The sequence below is a fragment of the Chroicocephalus ridibundus genome, chromosome 12 (genome assembly GCF_963924245.1).
Source record: "Chroicocephalus ridibundus chromosome 12, bChrRid1.1, whole genome shotgun sequence".
Classification (NCBI taxonomy): domain Eukaryota; kingdom Metazoa; phylum Chordata; class Aves; order Charadriiformes; family Laridae; genus Chroicocephalus; species Chroicocephalus ridibundus.
Window position 1 is genome coordinate 16347135 of NC_086295.1, and position 19721 is coordinate 16366855.

Genomic DNA, 19721 nt, shown 5'->3' on the forward strand with positions numbered 1-19721 from the left:
CCTCATTGCAGCCTCTGAAGGTCATGTCACTTGGGTTGCTTCCCAGACTGATTAAAGTGTGTTTCCCACAAATATATTTTTAGCTGGTGTATTGAATTGGCTCAAGTGTTGTCTTTGAGTCTGCATCTCAGTCATTCTTAGCAGAGCAGCCACCTGCACGTTAGCTTTGTGGACAGCTAACGGGAGCGAGCGCCCAGCGCAGGGGGCCGTGCAGGCGTCGGGGCAGTGCGGTGACCGATAGCAGTGGAGATGCGGCAACAGCAGCTCAGTAATTCAACCTGCAGCCTGGTTTTGGACCCAGTATGCGCTATACTTCGCCTTTGTTCAAAAAAACAACTTAGGCAGCTGGATTTTAAACTTCAACAGATGTATTATGGCAGAGAGTACTTTGATTTTACTGCATTTTCAGTAAATAGGTGTAGTGCTGCTCACATGCAGTAATGGCCGAGGGAGCTAAGCTGCCTTCTGCTGTTAAAACCCTCTTTGTTCCCATTCCTTATATAAATATCCCTTGATGCAAACCTCATAATTGCTTCCCTTTCCAACGTGTACTGAACACTCTTATAATCTGTGTCTATTCTTTTCTTCCTGGTTGATTACTCAGCAGTTTCTTTCTTTCTGGATGTCTTCTTACTTGTTTGGGCAAAACTGACCATGTCCTTAAAACGTATTTTAGGGAAAAAATGATAAAAATGTAAACCAATAAAAACAGCTTTGTCAAACCACATTGACTTTAAAGATGAAACTTGAACAGTTAAAGTTCCTGCAAATTTGCTTAAGTAAGTTGCCAAACTAGCTGCCTCTGCCTGGGCTTACTGGGTAATTATATCTAACATTTAAGACAAAATAACGTTTCTACAATATGCATGCCTTCAATTAAAAAGAGGCTTCCGTGTTTTGGGGGAAGGAGAAGAAGCATTTATATTTAATTTCTCAGACACAAAAAAGTGTGGTGTTAATGTAAACAGGTGACTTTGCACTTTCTCTGAAATACCTAGTTTAAGCCCTTCTTAATTGTCTGTAACTCATGTACCTGTTGATTAAAAAAAAACAACCAACCAAACAAAAAAAAACACCAAAAAAACCCCGTTGTAAAGGGGTCATGTTACACCTTCCATGCAGTTTTTTAATCAAAACTTTGTATATTTTACACTTTTTCCAAAAGTCCATGTTCCTGTGTTACACAGCAAGGTTTTTCAAAACTATTGTTAAAATTATTAGGTACGTTAAAGAAAATTCTCATTATGTGATTATTTTTTTTTGCTGCATTATTGAAACAGCAAATACACTTTGAATTGGTTCACCTGTAAAGAGCAGTTTAGCCTGTTCTTAAAATTAATTACTAAACATAAGGCTTACAGCAGCCAACAATGTGCAATTATTTCAGTATTTTTTAAATTATAAAGAGCATGTGCCAACATATTTTCAAAGCTATGCATGTATAATATACAGTCACAATTTCATTCAGACCTAGTTGTGTCTTCTATTCTTTCAAATTAATACGAAACAAAATTACCTTCTGCGGTAAGTCTAACATTTAACAGATGAATCCCATTGCTGAATAAATCACCTGAAGTTAAATTGGTGTGATGTTCTAAAGATCTCTCAAGCCTTTGATAGCATTTTTCTTATGTTTATACTCCCTGATTTTGTTGGGTAAGAAGCTCCTTCCCTCCTCACTTTGCTTTAACCAAGAAGCACTTAAAGCTGCTTTTCTCCCCTCTCTCTCATGATTTGTTAAAAGAAAAATAACTGAGGATCCTCCCGTTCTGCCTTCCTTTTTCTCAAAGTGTTTGTAGCATCTGGGCTGCACTACTCTAGAATTTCTTCCGTCTTCTACACCACTCACATGAAAAAAATCTGGTGCTGAAGTTTACTGTCTTGGATTAACATGGCACTGAAGATGCAGCAGTTTGGCCTAACAGCATCAGGTCATGGCACAGGGGGGGCTCCTGAGAAGATGCTCGGTTAGGGGGGAATTCAAAGAACCTAATCCCAAAAGGATGCGTGGCCTGAGTTTCCTACTGCGAGGCGGATTGATTTTAAGCAGTGTTTGTTCAAACCCGCCCAAGTACAGACAATGGCCTGTGCAATTATGAAGCTGAGCATAATTTATCTCATCATCTACATGTTATGGTAGCACATTATAAAAACAAACAAACCTGCCTGCGAGTAGGTATGCAGCCACTGAAGAAATTCGGGCAAGCATTTGAATGGTTTATTTTTAATGACAAGAAGATATTAATTCTGTATTATTTTGCATTGTATCTTTTTATATGCTACATAATTTGCCTTGTGCGTTTCTAAGAAAATTATACTCACATGATCATCCTCTGAGTATCTGTTACGCTGCCCCTGCTCTCTGACACAGCTTTCAAACCTTTCAAGGAGTGTTCCTGAATTTCAAATTCTGGCAGGTTTCTTGGAAGTGGGTAGCATCCTCTGATGGAAAAAATAGCAATATGACCTTACTATAATTTAAAACAAAACTAGAAGAAAAAAAGAACCCCAAAACAAACCAAATTCCTAAATATTTATGAAGATGTGTGTACTTTTCTGCTGCAGAAAAACCCCTTGAGCATGCATTCTCAGTGCTTTGGAATGACAGTTTCAACTTGTGGAAATACTTGCTGCATTGCAATGAATTTATAAAGCAGACATAACCTAGTTTATAATGATTTCACAAATTATATTTTTGCTCTTAAAATTATTATTTACAACATAGTTTGCAAGCAGTCATTATACTCCTTTCCACTGGCAAGGGGTCCAAAGGTCTAGTGCAGTTGAAATGCTTGTTGGTGTTCACACGCGACAGCCTGTTCACATCCAGTTGCTGACAGAACTGCTTGTCTTTAAGACATTTGCTTTTCACAGAATCCTAACTATTATTTCTATTGTAATAAAACGAAATGGAAATATTTTAATAATGATTGAAGAGTGTATGTTGTCTACTTTGTGATTAAGCTTCAAGTAGCCCTAGGCTGCTTTTGAATTGAAATCATACGCAGTGTTACCATTAAAAATAGCTGTTAATACAGTGGTTTCTTAACAAACATTTAATTTGTGTGTGTGTTTGTTATATAAATGAAGAGGAGTTAAATGCTAAAAATTAAGTTTAAAAGTAGAAATCAGCTGAATGTGTGTGACTTGTGGGGTTATTGTCTTTTGCAGTCTCTTTGTGCTTCTTCAAAGTGCAGTACATCAATCATAATGGATTCTTATTTGATGAGTTAATGTATTTTAGCTTTGTTTCCTAAGAAAACTAGGTGTATACAGTTCCACCTGCCAATCCTGTTCTGTTCTCTTCTCCCCTTTTTTCTGTGTGTTGCACTGTAAACTTTCATAATTGCTGATCCATTCCAGCTAAAAATCGGTGGACATGGAGGTATCAAAGTTGATTAAATTTATATGAGGTATGAAAAATCTGGATAGAGTACCTACATGTATGGTAGGGAATTGACTTAAATCAATGCCCAGCTGAGAAAGAAGCTGCAGTGAGAGTTTAGTGATTATTCCTTGCTGGATGCCTGGCTTGGAACCAGCTGTTCTGCTCACTGGGTCTTTTTCAGCTGCTGGTTCAGGGGGACAGAAGAATTGTTGGGGTCAAGGTATTTGAAAATATGAAAAGAGAAGTAGGGCTACTGACGTGCAGGGCACAGGTAAATTGTTGCTTCTTCCTCTGGAACTCTTCTTTTTCCTGGTTAACTAGTGGAGCTTGCTTTAAGTGAAGAGCCTCTGGATTTTAGCGTGCAATAAAGTAAGACTCCTCAATTTTATTGTTCAAAAATAATTAGAAACTTATGGCAGCTTGGCAGCTGAGAGAACTAGGCAATGTGCAGTGTAGTTTGGTGGGTTTTTTTTTTTTTTTAGAAGTATCAGGAGGCAGTAGATTCTTGACACTTTACTTAAGCTAGTTGTTAGTGAAAACTGTGTCTTGCCAAGTACACACCGGCACGTACGTGCTAACTCAACAAATGTTTGCAGGACAGTCACTTCAGATGCGATTAAGCTGCTAGAAGTTTTTCGGTGTATTCTCAATGAAAATGACCAAATATTAATAAACTAATTTTAATGAGTGTATTTTGCAGACTTAGAAATGAAAGTTAGCTTTAACATGTGCTTCTGAATGAATGTTGTGTGCTGTATGTGATTACTGTATGACTTCAATTGAAAATTATCACCTTTGGTAATCGCGTTTGTGTTATGTACAGTGTTGTTTCTCCAGGTGGAAGAGAGCAGCTCTTCTGTAAATGCAACCTCCTTTAGGCTCTCCAGTATGTCTGTCTCTGTCTAGTTGCTGTTCATAACGCTTTCTTAAAGCGTAATGGATACCTAGTGAGTTTGATAGAACTAATCACAGGATCGGAATTAAGAATTGTCCTCTAAATCTTTTAAAATTAGGCTACTTTTGAAATATGTGTATTAAAAGCTTTTTTACTGTAGCAGGATTTAGATGTGTGATTCATATCTAGAATCTAGCAATTAACAGTACGGAACTCCACTAATAACACTATATACTATTTAAGCAAGTCATTAGTACGTTTTTTGTGTGGTGTCATATTCTGCAGTAGTTAAGACTAGCATCAGCGAGCTGTAGGATGCAAGGACTTCTCATTTTACCACTTTTGAAATACCTGTGGAATTACCAGTGTCACGGTATACAGACTTTTTCTTCAGATTGCAGCCTCCAAAAAAAAAAGCTGCAATATTCAGATCAGCTCTCTTTCTCAAATTCTGTTTTGCATGGCATGCAGAAGGCAAGACACGTGCTTGTTTAGACTCTCGTGCTGTTATCAGTTGGTAATTCATACATACAGCATTTTGTACTCAAGATACTGATATCAGCAGCTTAAGATAACATGTTACTTTCCTTGTTGGAAATAATGTTGTGTGCCGAAAACGACCTGAGAGATGGCATGTGATATTTGATCTGCTTTGGGAGTCAGATTTGGTGGCTGACCAAAGATGTGCAGCAGTGGGCTGGGAGATTTGCGGGGGCTGATTAGCCAGACCCTTGGCCAGAGCAGCTGAGCCCCCCCCCAGACAGGAGCCCAGAGAGAGAGGTCAGACATAGATAGGTGGATGAATGGTTTTGCAGTAGGTTATGAGTGCGCCCTCAGCAAGTTTGCAGATGTCACCAAGCTGTCTGGTGCGGTTGACATGCTGGAGGGAAGGGATGCCATCCAGAGGGACCTGGACAGGCTCTAGAGGGTGATCCTGTTCCAACCTCATGAAGTTCAACAAGGCCAAGTGCAAGGTCCTGCACTTGGGTCGGGGCAATCCCAAGCACAAATACAGGCTGGGCAGAGAATGGATTGAGAGCAGCCCTGAGCAGAAGGACTTGGGGGTGCTGGTGGACGAGAAGCTCAACATGAGCCGGCAATGTGCACTCACAGCCCAGAAAGGCCCCGGCATCCTGGGCTGCATCCCCAGCAGCGTGGCCAGCAGGGCGAGGGAGGGGATTCTGCCCCTCTGCTCCACTCGGGGGAGACCCCCCTGCAGTGCTGCCTCCAGCTCTGGGGCCACCAACAGCAGAAGGACATGGACCTGTTGGAGCGGGGCCAGAGGAGGCCCCAGAGATGCTGGGAGGGCTGGAGCCCCTCTGCTGTGAGGACAGGCTGGGAGAGCTGGGGGGGTTCAGCCTGGGGAAGAGAAGGCTCCGGGGAGACCTTAGAGCCCCTTCCAGTCCCTAAAGGGGCTCCAGGAGAGATGGAGGGGACTCTTGATTGGGGGGTGGAGCCATAAGATGAGGGGGAACAGTTTCAAACTGGAAGAAGGGAGATTTAGATGAGGTATCAGGAAGAAATTCTTTGCTGTGCGGGTGGTGAGCCCCTGGCCCAGGTTGCCCAGAGAAGCTGTGGCTGCCCCATCCCTGGAGGGGTTCAAGGCCAGGCTGGACGGGGCTTGGAGCAACCTGGTCTAGTGGGAGGTGTCCCTGGGTGGTCTTTAAGGTCTTTTCCAACCCAAACCATTCGATGATTCCATGACCACAGGAGACAGTGAGGAAATAGCACAAAGGAGGGAACACGGCTTGAGGGGGATGCAGTAAGTAGTCTGGAAGTTGTATCCAGCGGGTAATTTGGAGTCTTCAGTAACCTGTCCATTTTCCAGTGAGTAATCTGCTGTAGAGGATTTACTGGTACATATCTAGTTTAGTCGGTAGGGGAGGCTGAGCTGAAAATGTGTTTTAAAACTGAATAGGAGACCAGGATATCTGGATATTTCCAAAGTGATGTCTGCGTTTAATTAAATAGCACACTGTCCATTTTCTCGCCCCTGCCCCCCCAAACTGAATACTGAATGGAATTAAATTCAAAGAATAGTAGGAATGTCTGCTTGCTTTGGTTGGCGCTGGGAGGACGAGGCTAGCGCAGGTGTGAGGGTTGGGCCTGGGAAGAGGAAGGCTGGGCTGTAGATGAAGATTGTTTTACCCTTTTTCAGAAGTGATGGATTTCCTTTTCTAGCCAAGTGCTTTGTAGAATTATAGCCCTTGTCTGTAGACTTGATCTGACCAAATGAAAACAAAAGACATACAGAAGCAGGTAGCTCTAAATTTGAAATTCACTTTTGAATGTAATTACTTTCAGCCTTTCCTATGCTTGCGGACTGTTGTTTTCTTTTTCTTTTTTTTTTTTTTTTAAACCAGTACTTGACATGGGAAGATAAACTTCTTACCCAGGACTTACGACATCAAAGTAGGCAGGTATTTTCAGACATAAGGGGTATGGCAAACTTTGCAGTTAGAACATCATTCACTCTCAGTTAATTGGCAAATTGAAGGGACAAAATCAAAAGCCATCTTTTGCCTAGAACACGAATATTTACAGATCATGCAATAGTCGAGACCAAGCCCTTTGTAAACTATTTTCTGTACTTTGGGAAAATGGGAAGGAACTAGGAAGAAAACAAAGTGTGGTGTGTTTGTTTGCAGGGTAATGCATCTATGCGTCAAAAACCAGATGGCTTCATTTTTGTGTTTCTGAGGATTAAAATGTTTACGTTGTCTCTTCATCCAGATTCAAGATCCAGCCCATATTATGGCTGGCAGTGGATCCAAATCAGGACCATCCAGTGGGTTTTCCATGAAATCACAGCTTCAAATCACTGGTAAGCCTTTTGAAAGGATGTATCTTTTTTGGTTAGAAATGTGAAAGTTTTTCCCGCTATTAAAGGGAAGTTACTGGTATGGTGCATTTCAGGAAGTTTTGAGTTGTACAAAACTTAAGAGAAGTCATACAATAAAATTGATGGTGTTATGCCATCATTACTTGTCTATTTTATTCAGGATTTTATCTAAAATGCATTTTGAAGTGATACATTTTTGTGTTTAAAAAAAAAAGAGGAATAATTCTTTTTGAATGCTGTTAAATTGTACAGAACAGTCCTCTTTGAAATTTAATAATGTAATACGGTACTGCTTTCTGTTACTAACACTTGACATAATACCAAATCTAACGCTTTCTCCTAACAGTCTTTTTACATCTCAGGCTAAGTGAATCCGAACTGCTGTTGATTAAATTTGACTTATTGCCTCTCCCTTGTTACGTGTTTTTATGGCCATCGTTGTAAAGGAGCTTTAAGGAAAATGTTGGTGAGAATATTACTGTTATTGAGCATCTGTAGACTGCATAGGATTAGATTTACATGACGTGCTTTGCTTTTGCAGTGCTCCACGAACAGAGCAGCAGCTGAAATTTAGTTACTACGGTTTCGTTACTTTTACTCTCTGACAATTTTTACTGAAGTGTAAAAGCCAAAGCCTGGGGATGGGAGATCTGTGTAGGTACGCAGGTCTACGTTTGAAAGCATCAAGAGTAAATTTTGCACCCTCAGTGTGGAAATCTGTGGGTATATGCAGAAGTTTCACAAAGTTGATATTGTGGGGATGAATAAAATTGTCAAAAATAAATGGGAAAGCTTTGGACTAGAAAGGAGGTTGTAACTGAATAGTTACACTGGCTCTACTGTCACACTAAGGTCACAGGCTTGGTTTTTTTGAACAGGCCATGAGACTTTAGGAGAAATCTTGTCCCTACAGGTTGATGTTGGAGAGAAAAATTGAAGAGGCTTGGAAGGAGGTGCATCCTCCACATAGCTGTGGAGAGCAGAGCTACAGATTGAAGTGGTGATTGCTCTCTAAGGCTTGCTCTGTTGAAGGCCTGTGACTCGCGTAAAGAAAGCGAAGCTGAAGAAATGTCTCAGTATTTAGAACTGAGACTGTTAATATGTTTGAACAGAATTTCTGTAGAAGTTCAGCCACAGTCTGCAAGCAGACTATTTCCTGCTCAAGCAGGTGTTACTTTTTTGAAGACATTTCTTTAAACGGGGCCCCCCCACCTGCCCTACCCTCACCTCCCCCCTCTGCTGTCTTCCTTAGTTTTAAATGAACTTCCAGGTTGTCTGTGTAAGAACCTTGAAAGCAGTTGCAAGACAGATGATTTGGGCTGCCTCAAAGTAGGTCTTGATGCCTTTGAGTTAGCTTGTGATGAGGCATGGGATGCTGCGGTATAGACCTACCGGAGATGTGAAGGGAAGGGGAACTATTTGAAAATTAATGTTAGCTAACAAGTTAATTTCTGTAGGTTGTCTGTAATATATAAAGAGTTTCCCTTGGGAGCAGTTGAGAGCAGTTTATACTAAGCTACTTCTCTAAATCTCTAAAGGAGCATAGACTATAAAGGGAATCTAGGTAGATTAGCCATATGGGCTTGAATTAGTCACCCTTTTTTTTAAGGATGTAGTGCAGCTGAGGTGGGTGCTGAAAACACAGGAGACCAAGTTGGTTTTTGGTAGAATCAAGTGGTGTTCATGGCAATTAGAAATGATAATTTTTTGTCTTAAGTACTGTTTTGTGAGTTTAGTGTTGTCAAGGAATCCAAGAACACTCGTAATCTAAGAGTCGGGGGCAGACACGTGCTGCTCTGGGTAAATGCAGGTAATGTAGTGTTTGGAAAGGCAGGAGTGTTGCAGTCAAGGATGTTCAATGTTTAAAAAAAAAAAAAAAAAACCAAACAAAAAACACCAAAACCAACTAACCAAACAAAACAGCCACCCTACCCCACCCACAAATTAAAGCTTTAGAGCTGCAAGGCCTGTCCAGGTTTTGTTGTTTCTAGAACAATAGGTAGTTGTTGGAACTCAGTTTGTTGTTAGTTTGCTTTGATACAGAAAACTTAACACAAAGTTCTTTTTCTTAATGATGTTCTTTTCACCAGAAGTGTTGGCAGTTTTCCACGATTCCTTAATGAGAGAGACAGATCATGTTCTGAGCTTTTTAACAAGCAAGTATAATAAACTCCAGGAATTCTCTTGGCTGGTGATAGACAGGAGGAGGTTGTAGAGGGTGTTTTCTACTTTCAAACACCGAAGCGTTTTTGTGGACCTTATACTGATTATTATTAACTATAGTACCTGATGTTATAGAAGTACTGTTGCATGTTTTAGACATTTGTGTGAGCTATAGCATTGTATAAAATGGTCTGGAATGCAAGAGCATTTTTGTCTATATAATGTATTTTTTTTCTTGAGCGTTATTGTCAGGCATGAATGACCTGATACTTGAACACTGAAGCACACAACTGAAAAATATTATTTGAAATTTTTCTCTCTCTTAACAGTTATTTCAGCAAAACTAAAAGAAAAAAATAAATGGTTTGGACCAAGCCCTTACGTGGAAGTCTCAGTAGATGGACAGTCAAAGAAGACAGAAAAATGCAACAATACAAATAGTCCGAAGTGGAAACAGCATCTTACAGTGTAAGTTTCATGGCTTTGTTTTCCAGTTTGAGATAAGTTAGTGCAATTGACAGTGGACTTAAGGGGTTGCGGTTTTATTTTAAGCAAGGCATTCAATGTTACGTGATATGAAGATATTTGTGTAATTTTTGGAGCAAAGGTGGTACAGTCTGGGATATATATATTTACAAACTATTGCATTATGCCCTATGGAAGGGACCCAGTGCTTATGAAGGAATATATTCTGTATTAATGTATATGGCATATCAAAGGAGCTTTAATTCTGTGAGTAGTAAGGAAAGTAAGGTAATTTTTTACCAAAACTGACGGTCCCATGCACGTTTTTGTTGTCACGTTTAAGGTTCTGGTGTTTCAGAAATACCATGAAAAGTGTAGCTGTTCTTTGTGTGCCACTTTGTTGTGTACTGTGCTGTAGAACACCCAGTTTGCTCGGTCTTGCGCGCATCTAAATTCAATCACAAGCACAAAATTCCTGGTTAATTTGTGCCTTCAGAGTACATAACTAACATTAGATTCAAGGTGAACACAGTTTGCTTGGCCCGGTATTCGTGTTTTGAGGTAAAGCACAGAAAAAAAAAAAAGATCTACAGCTTCTATAAAGTTTAGTTTTCTCTTACGAATGTGTCACATGGAAATCTGGGATAAAGGTCAGTCTTGTGCTTGCACGTTTGTTTATGCTTAAATTCTAGATTATTATTCTTAAGGCACCTTGAACATTCCTGCCTGATGAAAACCTTTTTTATGGCTGCTCTTTTCTTGTAATTCAGATTACTACAAAGTTTTAGTTACTACTGTTTACCTTTACTTTCCACTGCAAAAAAGTAATTTAAGAAGAAAACCTTGTGCTTTACATGTGTATCAATGTGAAAGAGCAGAATTTTCTTTTAGCTTTTAAAAGCTGCCTTTTTTCTTTTTTTTTTTTTTAATTGAAATGTTTGTGGCTTGAGCTGTGCAAGTCCACATAATAATACCTGGGCAATTTTTGCTGTTGTTCAGTGTCAGAGACACCCAATGCACATCACCTTCATTGAAGATTACACTAATGCTACATGGAACTTAGTAAATTAATTCTTTTTTAGGAAATATTTTGACACAGCTGCTTACATTCAGGTCCAGAATAAAAAGGAAAAGTTGTAATGGCTCCTGCAGATGGTATGGCCCATGGGTTCCTCCCCTGGGAGGCAGCCTGTTAGGTGGAGTTGCATATTCCGAAGGGATTGTCTGACTGTCAAAAGTCTGGATTTATCAACCATATACAAGTGAAATTATCTACGAAGAAAATGAACAGTCATTTGTAATACATGTTTCTTAAAATTAAAATAATTTTAAAATATATAAATGTTAGAATGTTCCTTATAGAAAAAGAATATTAGTATTAAAAATTACTTTGAAGTTCCTGTTAGGGATTTAAAAAAAAAAAAAAAAAAAACAACCAACCAAAAAAGAAACATGTTCATACAGTATCAGCAGCTGATAGGAATGTAAATTTGTTTTTCTCTTGTAAGGCTTCTCAAAACTCAAGGGAGTGTGAGGGGCAGGTGACTATTTTACCTCTAAGAGCAACTTTCTAGGGGAAAAAAAAATTTCTGAGTCCATTCTTGATTGTAGTGTCAGCTATTTTGTGATGCGCATCTTTCTGCTGTTGTCAGAATACTTTTAAGAAGGAAAAAGAAAAATCTAGGCTTTTTGGTTTTTCTGATGATTGGAAGTGTTCCTTTATTCTCCAAGATGTTCCAAGAGAGCTTTGGCTCTTGTTTGGACTGTGTAGAGGCTGACGTGGCCGTGTTGGTACTGTGCTCTCCGAGGGCATCCTTCCAGGTTGTGGCACCATGCTTAGAATGAAGTTCAGATTTTTGTGTTACTGAAACAAGTAAAAATTTTAGAAAAGCCTCAGGGAGGTGGAAGGGGGGGTAGGAATAAATGATTGAATTCCTCTTTGAATTACTCGCTTTGGAATGAAGAGAAACTGTTGTGATAGTTGGGTCCATAAAGGTCTTTTCTGGTAGTAAACCTGGGACCGTTTCTCCAAGGACATAATCAAATTAGCACACTGTAGAAGTAATACATCTACTCCTCGAAGTGGTGAGGGAAGTTTTTGAATTGTTAAGATGGTGTAGCGTGTTCTTCTGTTCTTAGTAAATGCATTGCGAGGCCAGAAGTATACTAGTAAACTGTTAAATAATTTTATATGTCTTCCTGCTTCTTTGTCATAGTGTGATGTAAGTATGTCCCAGCTTATTAGGGGAACAGTCATCTTCTAAAAACACTTGAAATAATTTTTAGTATTTTCGAGTATTTCCCTTTTTGTGGGATGTCCTGAAATTTTCTGATAACCTTTTCAGAAAGCAAATTAGATGTCTTCCCTCTCTGTGTGAAAAATTCTCACATCAAGGTACGTAAATGCTGAACACTCACGAAATGTGAACCTGCAGCAATCAGTCCTTTTTTCTAATCCTGGTTACACTCGGATGCCAGTTGTGAGCTGGTAGTTTTTTCTATAGATGCCTCCCTTAAGGTAGTAATAATAAAAAAATGTATTCAGTCTGAACAGTCTTGCAACAGTCTTGATTTACATGACATATAAACATGACATACTAGAATGTGGTAATTAGAAATGGTTTGATGTTACCACTGTTATTTCTTTGTTTTTAAATAATTTTAAGTGACAGTTGAAGTAGATTGCTCGGTTCGCCCGCTTCCCCTGCCAGCAAGTGCCCTGACACAGCGCTCAACTTTCTCTTTTCAGAATTGTCACTCCTGTAAGTAAATTAAACTTTCGAGTCTGGAGCCATCAAACGTTAAAATCAGATGTCCTTCTGGGAAGCGCTGCTCTGGATATTCATGAGACACTGAAATCAAACAGTATGAAACGTAAGTATAAGATTAATAAGACCTTGGAATGCTGCAGGATTTGTCAGGAATTGTCTGTTAATGAGTCTGTGTGCAACTCTGTAGATGGCCTTGAGAATTCCTTTTGTTACTACGGATTGCATTTATGAGCTTCCTCCTGCTTTTTCAGTAAATTGTAATTCATTGGGTTTCGTTTCAAACCATTTAATTCAGAACGTTTTTACAGTTCTGTTTCACTGAAAAACAGTTATTTACCCTGAAAATATTTTTGGTCTGGGGATATGATGTAAAATCTTCGCACTCTGAATGTGAATCTTGATGTCATTAGATAAGTGTGAAATACTTCAATCGGAAGATAAAATTGTTATCTGCTCTGGAGGAAGAATAAGGTGAATTACATTTCCTAACAATAGGTTTTTGAGGACGGGTGTACTAATTGCTTTAGAAATGTGGGCAGAAACGTGAGACTCGGTCTCTGCTGTAATGATAATCCTTTCTTTAGGCAGCAATAAGGTTATGCTCCAGTTTTCCCCTTTTTGTAGAAATAATTTTTTTACTGACATCTGGAAATATTTAGAAGTATTTTTGGCTTCTTGAACAAAATGCACTTTTTTTTTGTGTCAGGTAGTAAGATAAACTCCTATTATTTCTGTACTTTTTCAGTTGAGCAGGTAGTGGTGACGTTGCATCTTGTTGGTGACCGAGAACCAGCAGAGGTGGTAGGAGATTTGTCTGTCTGTCTAGACGGGATGCAGGTGGATCCTGAGCTCCTAACCAATGGTGATGCCTCGAGTACAAGAAGTAAGTAACTTTCAATTGAAACTTACCCTCTGTGTATATTTGGTACACAAAGCTACTTTTTTTTTTTTAATGGAAACTTTAACACAGTGTTTTAATAATTTTAATAACAGCAGTTTCTATAACTTCTGTTCATAGAGACCAGGACGGTTACGCATTTTTACTTTCAGGTGGAGTCGTAGTCTGCAGTGAAGCTCTTCAGCCTTACTGTAATGATGATAAGATCAGCATCTTTATTTCCTGGACTTTGCTAACTTGTATCTAGCAATCTCAAACTTTAATGAAAGCCTCTAGCTTCCCTGAATTTTTAATAACATCATAAACAGAAAAGAATGTAAAATAAGTTATTTTGATTTCATCATAATAAGTGTTCTGCTCACTAGAAGACATGGGTTTATATTAGTTTTTCTTGAAATCCCTCATTTAAATAAGAGCTTTCATAGATTTTGTTCCCTGTGGAATGCTGCAGAGAGAGTTTCACTGTTCTTTTTAGTTGGTATCATCAGTTTCTGATAACTATATTATTTTTAACTAAAAATCTTGAATACATGTAAAATGTGTAATTACACTAAAATAAAAAGTAAGGGGTTTTAATTCCATAGCTGCAGGTCAGGCAATGGAGCATTTTTGAGGGTATTGTACATTGCAAAGTAGAAATAGGTAAGAGGTTATTTCTCCAGAAGGGAGCATTGGAGAGACTAGGCAGGTAATTAATGGGAAATTTTTAGGCTTCTGTTGTTTTTTTGTTTTTGTTTTTTTTTAAAAAGGGCTAGAGGAAGTTGTGTTGAAATTCCATTTAAGTCATAGGAAAATGTAATTAACGCCCTAGCTTTGTAACCATTACTTCTTAAAGCTTTTAGTTCATTTTTCTTTACCTCTTGTTAAAAGGTTTGTTCACATGATCTGATGGTGAGGGATATTTTTGTAAATGAAACCCAAATGCTGGGCTCGCCTGAGGCTTGTAGAGCAGGGCTGGGGAGTGTCCGGAGAAATACCTGCTGAAAGTAACAACCTTCCTCTTAGGCAATACTCGGGTTTCATTTGTGCTTTCTTCCGTTTCCTGACGTTCACCTACTGAGAACAAGGCGCTAGCAAGTAGCGAAAGGCATTCAGGTCGTGGCAGTGAGCGCTAGACACAGGTTTGGGCTCACAGTGAAGACAGATGTTGACATACCAAGCCAGAAGTTCAGCAGAAGGTTCTCCGATGATCAGGGGACGGGAGCACATGAGGAGAGTTAAATCTTAGTCTAATACATTTTTATTGTACAGGCTAAAGGTACTTACAGGGAAATACGTTGTTTACTCAGTAGCTTTTTAAGTTAAGATTTCCTTTTCTGGGATTAAAATCACTTCTGTGCCCAGCCCACTAACAGCACGTTACCATAAGCCTTTACTGTGGCTACATTCTTGTCACGACTACATGACTATGTCCTTTCCATGGCCACATCCTTGGCTTTGGCTTAGATCTGTACAGAGTTCCCGTCAGAATTGATAACCGATTTCTTTGTTAATGACATTTGTTTAATTCTATGGAAATAAAGTATTTGTACTGTCTACCTGAATGAGCAGTTCTGTGCTGCACAGTCAAGTGTTGCAAAGGCTGGCACAAAAGGCAAATATTTCCAAGCTGGCTGAATAAGTGGTTGCAAAACGTTTGCAAATCTAGGCGGAGCTGCCGTAACTCTGTTTGGAGCGCAGCCAGATTTGGTACCTGCCTGAATGCCTTTATGCTAAATAATTTACAGAGAAAGGGGAGGGTCCAGGCTAGAGAGCCCCAGAAAACAAAGCCCCCGTGGTTGCTTGCAAGCCAACCAGAGAGATTTTAGAGAAGTTGTTGTCTTTCCTGCTCTGCCTGTCATCGTTCAAAAGGGAGAGAACATGAAAAGCCGGTTCTACCTGAAGAATGGAGAATGCTGCTTGATGCTGCTACAAAGACAGGAGACAATGTTATCAAACTGTGTGTGTTTGGGAATATTCATACAGTCTAATGATATCCTGTTATGTCTTTCATAAGTTGAAAATATTACTCACAGTGGCAGTGGTTTTAAAAAAAATGTATACACGCACATATAGAGAGACATGCAAAATGTATACCATTTTGAAATAAGACAGCAGATAAGCAGCACATAGTGTATAACCCCCACATTTGAAAGAAATGTGAGTGTTAAAGACTGCTTCTTTTCTTGGAAATGATTCAGGATGTTGCTTATACTGCTGTTGTCTTTTTCTTTCTGATATATAAGGTCCTACACAGAATGATAGCTCCAAAGTAAGGAGTGATACACGGTAAGACTTTTTTTTCCTCTTTTTTTTTATACTGTCTCTTAGTGTTTGCAGTTTTGAAAGTGGAATTGTATGTTTTATAAAGACAATTGAAAGACTTCTGAGTATGCCCTGCAACAGGCAGATCTGCTAAGTTCTGAGCATGTCCTAAACGAAGATACTGTGCTGTTGTACACTCACATATTAAATTGTTTTCCGTATGAGCCCTGTCTTCTGGCTTCAGTTTGTCTCCATACCTGACTGATCTTTTGGATTTTTTCCTTCGTGTTCCTCACCTTCCTCCCAGTGATTAACCAAAGTAAAATGTTAAAAAAAAAATAATAAAAAAAATCCCACTGGTGAGTAAATGGTGCTGGTTATTTTTACACTGTTTTGCTTTATAGCATGGAGGTATCAGAATTATATTTAGCTTTGTTAAGAAGATACGAAAAGCTGTCTAGCAGTTGCAGTGTTTTAAGGTCGATATCGGATTATATGCCCTGCTGCTTGGTAGGATAGAAGTGTGACCATACTTGATGGTGGATTAACCTGCAATGAGCACCGTGCCACTTTAATTAGTTTCCAGTACTAATCTGTACAATACACAACACTCTTGGATGACAATCTGGAGTAGCTAAGTTAAATTTCACTGATTTTTTTTTTTAATAGATTGTAACTCTTAGCTATGTCACCTAAAGTCTTCCCGTGAAAGGTATTTTTTGTTCTGTTTCCTTTTCATGCTCAGAAGAACGTTTCCATGCTTGGGTATTCGCAGCGTCCGAGTGTGCAATAGTATAACAACAACAGTAATAGTAATAATAGCTGATTTGGTTTTAGTATCAACCAGTGGGGTTTTTGGTGTTCATTAAAGGTCCATTTTGAGGATCATGTAAATGACCTGGAACATGTCTAGCAGTGGTTATTGCTGCATGTATAATAATGTTTTGATATACATTGTTATACCTTAAGCCAACTGGTCAAATACACTAAAGATAAGAGGTTACACTTTTGCCTTTAATGTTCAAACAACATCAGCGTGCTGTCTGGGGCTGAGGGAAACCTCAGCTACAGCTCTTAGAAATTGCAGATCACTAATGATTTGTACACGCTTTCATAGTCATTTACTTAGCGGTTCATGTGGTATGGTATGAATTACGTGCACCATACCTGGTATAGAGCAAAAGTGTGTTTGACAATGGTATTTCAATCAAATGTATGTGATTCTACTTGTTCCTCCGAGACTTGTTATTTACTTAGGCTTACCTACTGCTTTTTATTTTGTGTACATGTAGAGGAATGTAATTTTAGAGGTACTGGGATGAAACAATAATCTATGGTTTAATTACTGATGGCCTAAGTACTTGACCTGTCAATCCACTATAACTTTAGTTAACAATCCTTTTATTTTGCTCAACATATTCTGAAAGTAAAATGCTTTAGAGGTAAAGGTGTAGATACCTGTAACTCTGCTTAAGGAGCTACAGATACATCAGGCTAATACCCTGCTCGGTGTAACTGAACAGTACAGAAAGGGTGAGTGCTGCTATTTAATTTCTTAATTCTTGTAGAGTTGAGAAGCTTATATTCATAGCTGTTGGTCAAAACTTTAATGCTTAGTCCTAAATTCTGCAGCCCTTTCCAGAATTGAGTTTAGGGGGAAAATTGGTGTATTTCTAAAAATATATGGTGTTTTCTAAAAATTTGAAGCATTCTGTGTGTTCTGAGAACATGCTAGCCCTGTGGAGTAAATGCACATGGGCTGTTCTCAGATCTTAGTCAGCTTCTCATCTCGTTAGAGACAAGTGGTGGAAATAGCTGAGCTGCAAAATCCAGAGCCTGGGCCTAAAGGCAGGTGTATCGAGTTGGGAAATGAAAGAGGAGATTTCAGTGACACACATTATACCTATTTCCCAACCTTTTCGTTAGCTGAGGTTTCACATACCTCAGGAGATAAACTCCTAGTACATCTATACAGAGGTACAGGTTTTTAGAATTATTATGAATGTAAGAATCTCACCTAGTCATAGCTATTACATTCTAGTGTCTTCATAAAGTTTAATGTCATCCACACACTATTAGAACAGTTCTCCTTTCTGTCTTTTCCTGCTGAAGGACTAACTCAAATGGCCTTGAAAGCTGTGAAGATGCTGCTCCCAATGAAAACAAGACTGTTAATGGCAGCGATTCTCCATTACTCACAAATGGAAACTGCAAACCTTCTAGACCTCCCAGGCCTTCTAGACCCCCTCCGCCCACTCCCCGCAGACCCACGTCGGTAGCTGGTACGTATTCTAGGGCAGGGGTTCACTCCAAGGCTGCACACTCTTTCAATCAGCGTAGTTGTTTGTGATGCTGATTTTTAACTACATTTTTTCACATTAAGTTCTTTGGCAGAGAACTTCCAAAGGACCATTATTTAGCTTGCATTCAGTACATGTTGCTTGATCATTGTTCCTATTGTTACAAGTGTCTTGCTTCCTTGTCTGCTAAGTAATAACTGCAGAGATACTGCTCCATGTAGTGGAGCTGGGACCAAAAGAACACAATTGAATGCTGCTGCCGCACCAAGGCATCCGCTGAGATTGAGTCTTGAGATGAAATCTACCAAAGGACTTGCAGAACTATCTCAAGCTGATAATATTGGGTTTTGAAATACTCGTTATTTGTTTCTGCAGTTCTAGTTAAATTCTGTGAAATAGAAGCACTTAAAACATTTATTACTCTTTTGCACTGAAATGAATAGATTATTTTTTTTATTTTATCTGATTACTTAAAAACCTCCTTCGCCCCCATACACTCCAATCTGCTTCAGTAGTCTCATTATTACAGTTGATAAATGATGAGTCTGGATGGAAAACTGCGTTACAGTAATAACTTTAAAAGATTAATCCATTGTAGTTCAGTGATAAAGCCTGATTTGTCTACAACTTTTAATCCCACCCACCAATTGGCATTCAGAAAAAACAGAAAACGTTTAAAGAATGTGTGTATTCCCTTCCCATACCAGTAATTTATTTCCATGCAATGTCAGATCTCTTCTTGAAAATTTTATGCTTGTTATCTCTGAAATTATTATTCCAAATAGTAAGTGGAAAATAATCAACTCACCAATGCAAGAAAGTACTTTTTTCTTTATAATTGCTTAGTGTTTACAGAATGCAGAAAGCTTGCTTTGGTAAATATGATTTATTCCATCAAATATATCAAAATTGTGCCATTGATGGCAGTTCTTGGATTACAGGATTTTTATGAAGTGAAACAAAATTGCTTTTTAGTTTTTGTGTAAGCTGTAAAATCTGGCTGTGTGTGCTTTGAAATACCAGTTCTTGTGCGTTTACTTTTGTGATTTACGACTTCTGAAATCGATTGGCGATAAAAATCAGTTAAAGACTTTTTTTCTTCTGTCTTTGATATCTTTGACATCGTAGCAAGTGTAAATGGTCCTTCGTCCACGTCCACAGAAAGTGACGGGGCCAGTGCGGGGTCCCTGACGGGTGCAGCTGGGAATACCTCTGCAGAGCAGAGTCCGGAGGGGGCCGCGGCCACAACAACGGCTCCTGCAACTCCTGCTCTCACCACACCTCCGGTGTCCAGACAAGTCCAGCCAGTAAATCCTCCACCTCAGGCGCTTACTACAGTCAGTCAAGGTCCTCTTCCACCTGGGTACGAGCTTCGTGATTTTTTTTTTATTTTATTTTTTTTTGTGCTGAAACTTCTGCTTTTACTTTATTTTACTTACAGTAGGTATAACAAAGCATTCGTAACATCTGCCTCTTGCTGCATAACAAAAATCCCCCCCATATTAATTTGGAGGTTTTCATAACTGTTTTGTTACGGAGGCCTTCAAGCACGGTTTATTCAAGAAAAAAATTAATCTTTCAGATATTTTTGACACATGTCGTATGTTCCCGTGTCAGTGAAACATAGAAACTTTAAATAGTGTGACAGCTTGCTGTCTTCAAATTACGATGAAGCCAGGTAGTAAAATATTGGTATAGATAATAGACGAAACGCTGCTATTGCAGTACATAATCAAAAGGTTTGGACTTCATACT

The 19721-nt window shown here is 39.0% G+C and overlaps 1 protein-coding gene across 1 annotated transcript in view; it reads left to right on the forward strand.

Annotated features, from left to right (window-relative positions):
* Nucleotides 1-19721, forward strand: part of ITCH (itchy E3 ubiquitin protein ligase) — a 62608-nt gene that overhangs the window by 19234 nt on the left and 23653 nt on the right. The window contains exons 2-8 of the mRNA XM_063349929.1: nucleotides 7017-7107; nucleotides 9618-9756; nucleotides 12503-12627; nucleotides 13270-13407; nucleotides 15648-15690; nucleotides 17779-17948; nucleotides 19095-19329. Of these exons, the coding sequence (XP_063205999.1) occupies nucleotides 7038-7107; nucleotides 9618-9756; nucleotides 12503-12627; nucleotides 13270-13407; nucleotides 15648-15690; nucleotides 17779-17948; nucleotides 19095-19329 (920 nt within the window). The 5' untranslated portion in view covers nucleotides 7017-7037. The remainder of the gene's footprint in view (nucleotides 1-7016; nucleotides 7108-9617; nucleotides 9757-12502; nucleotides 12628-13269; nucleotides 13408-15647; nucleotides 15691-17778; nucleotides 17949-19094; nucleotides 19330-19721) is intronic.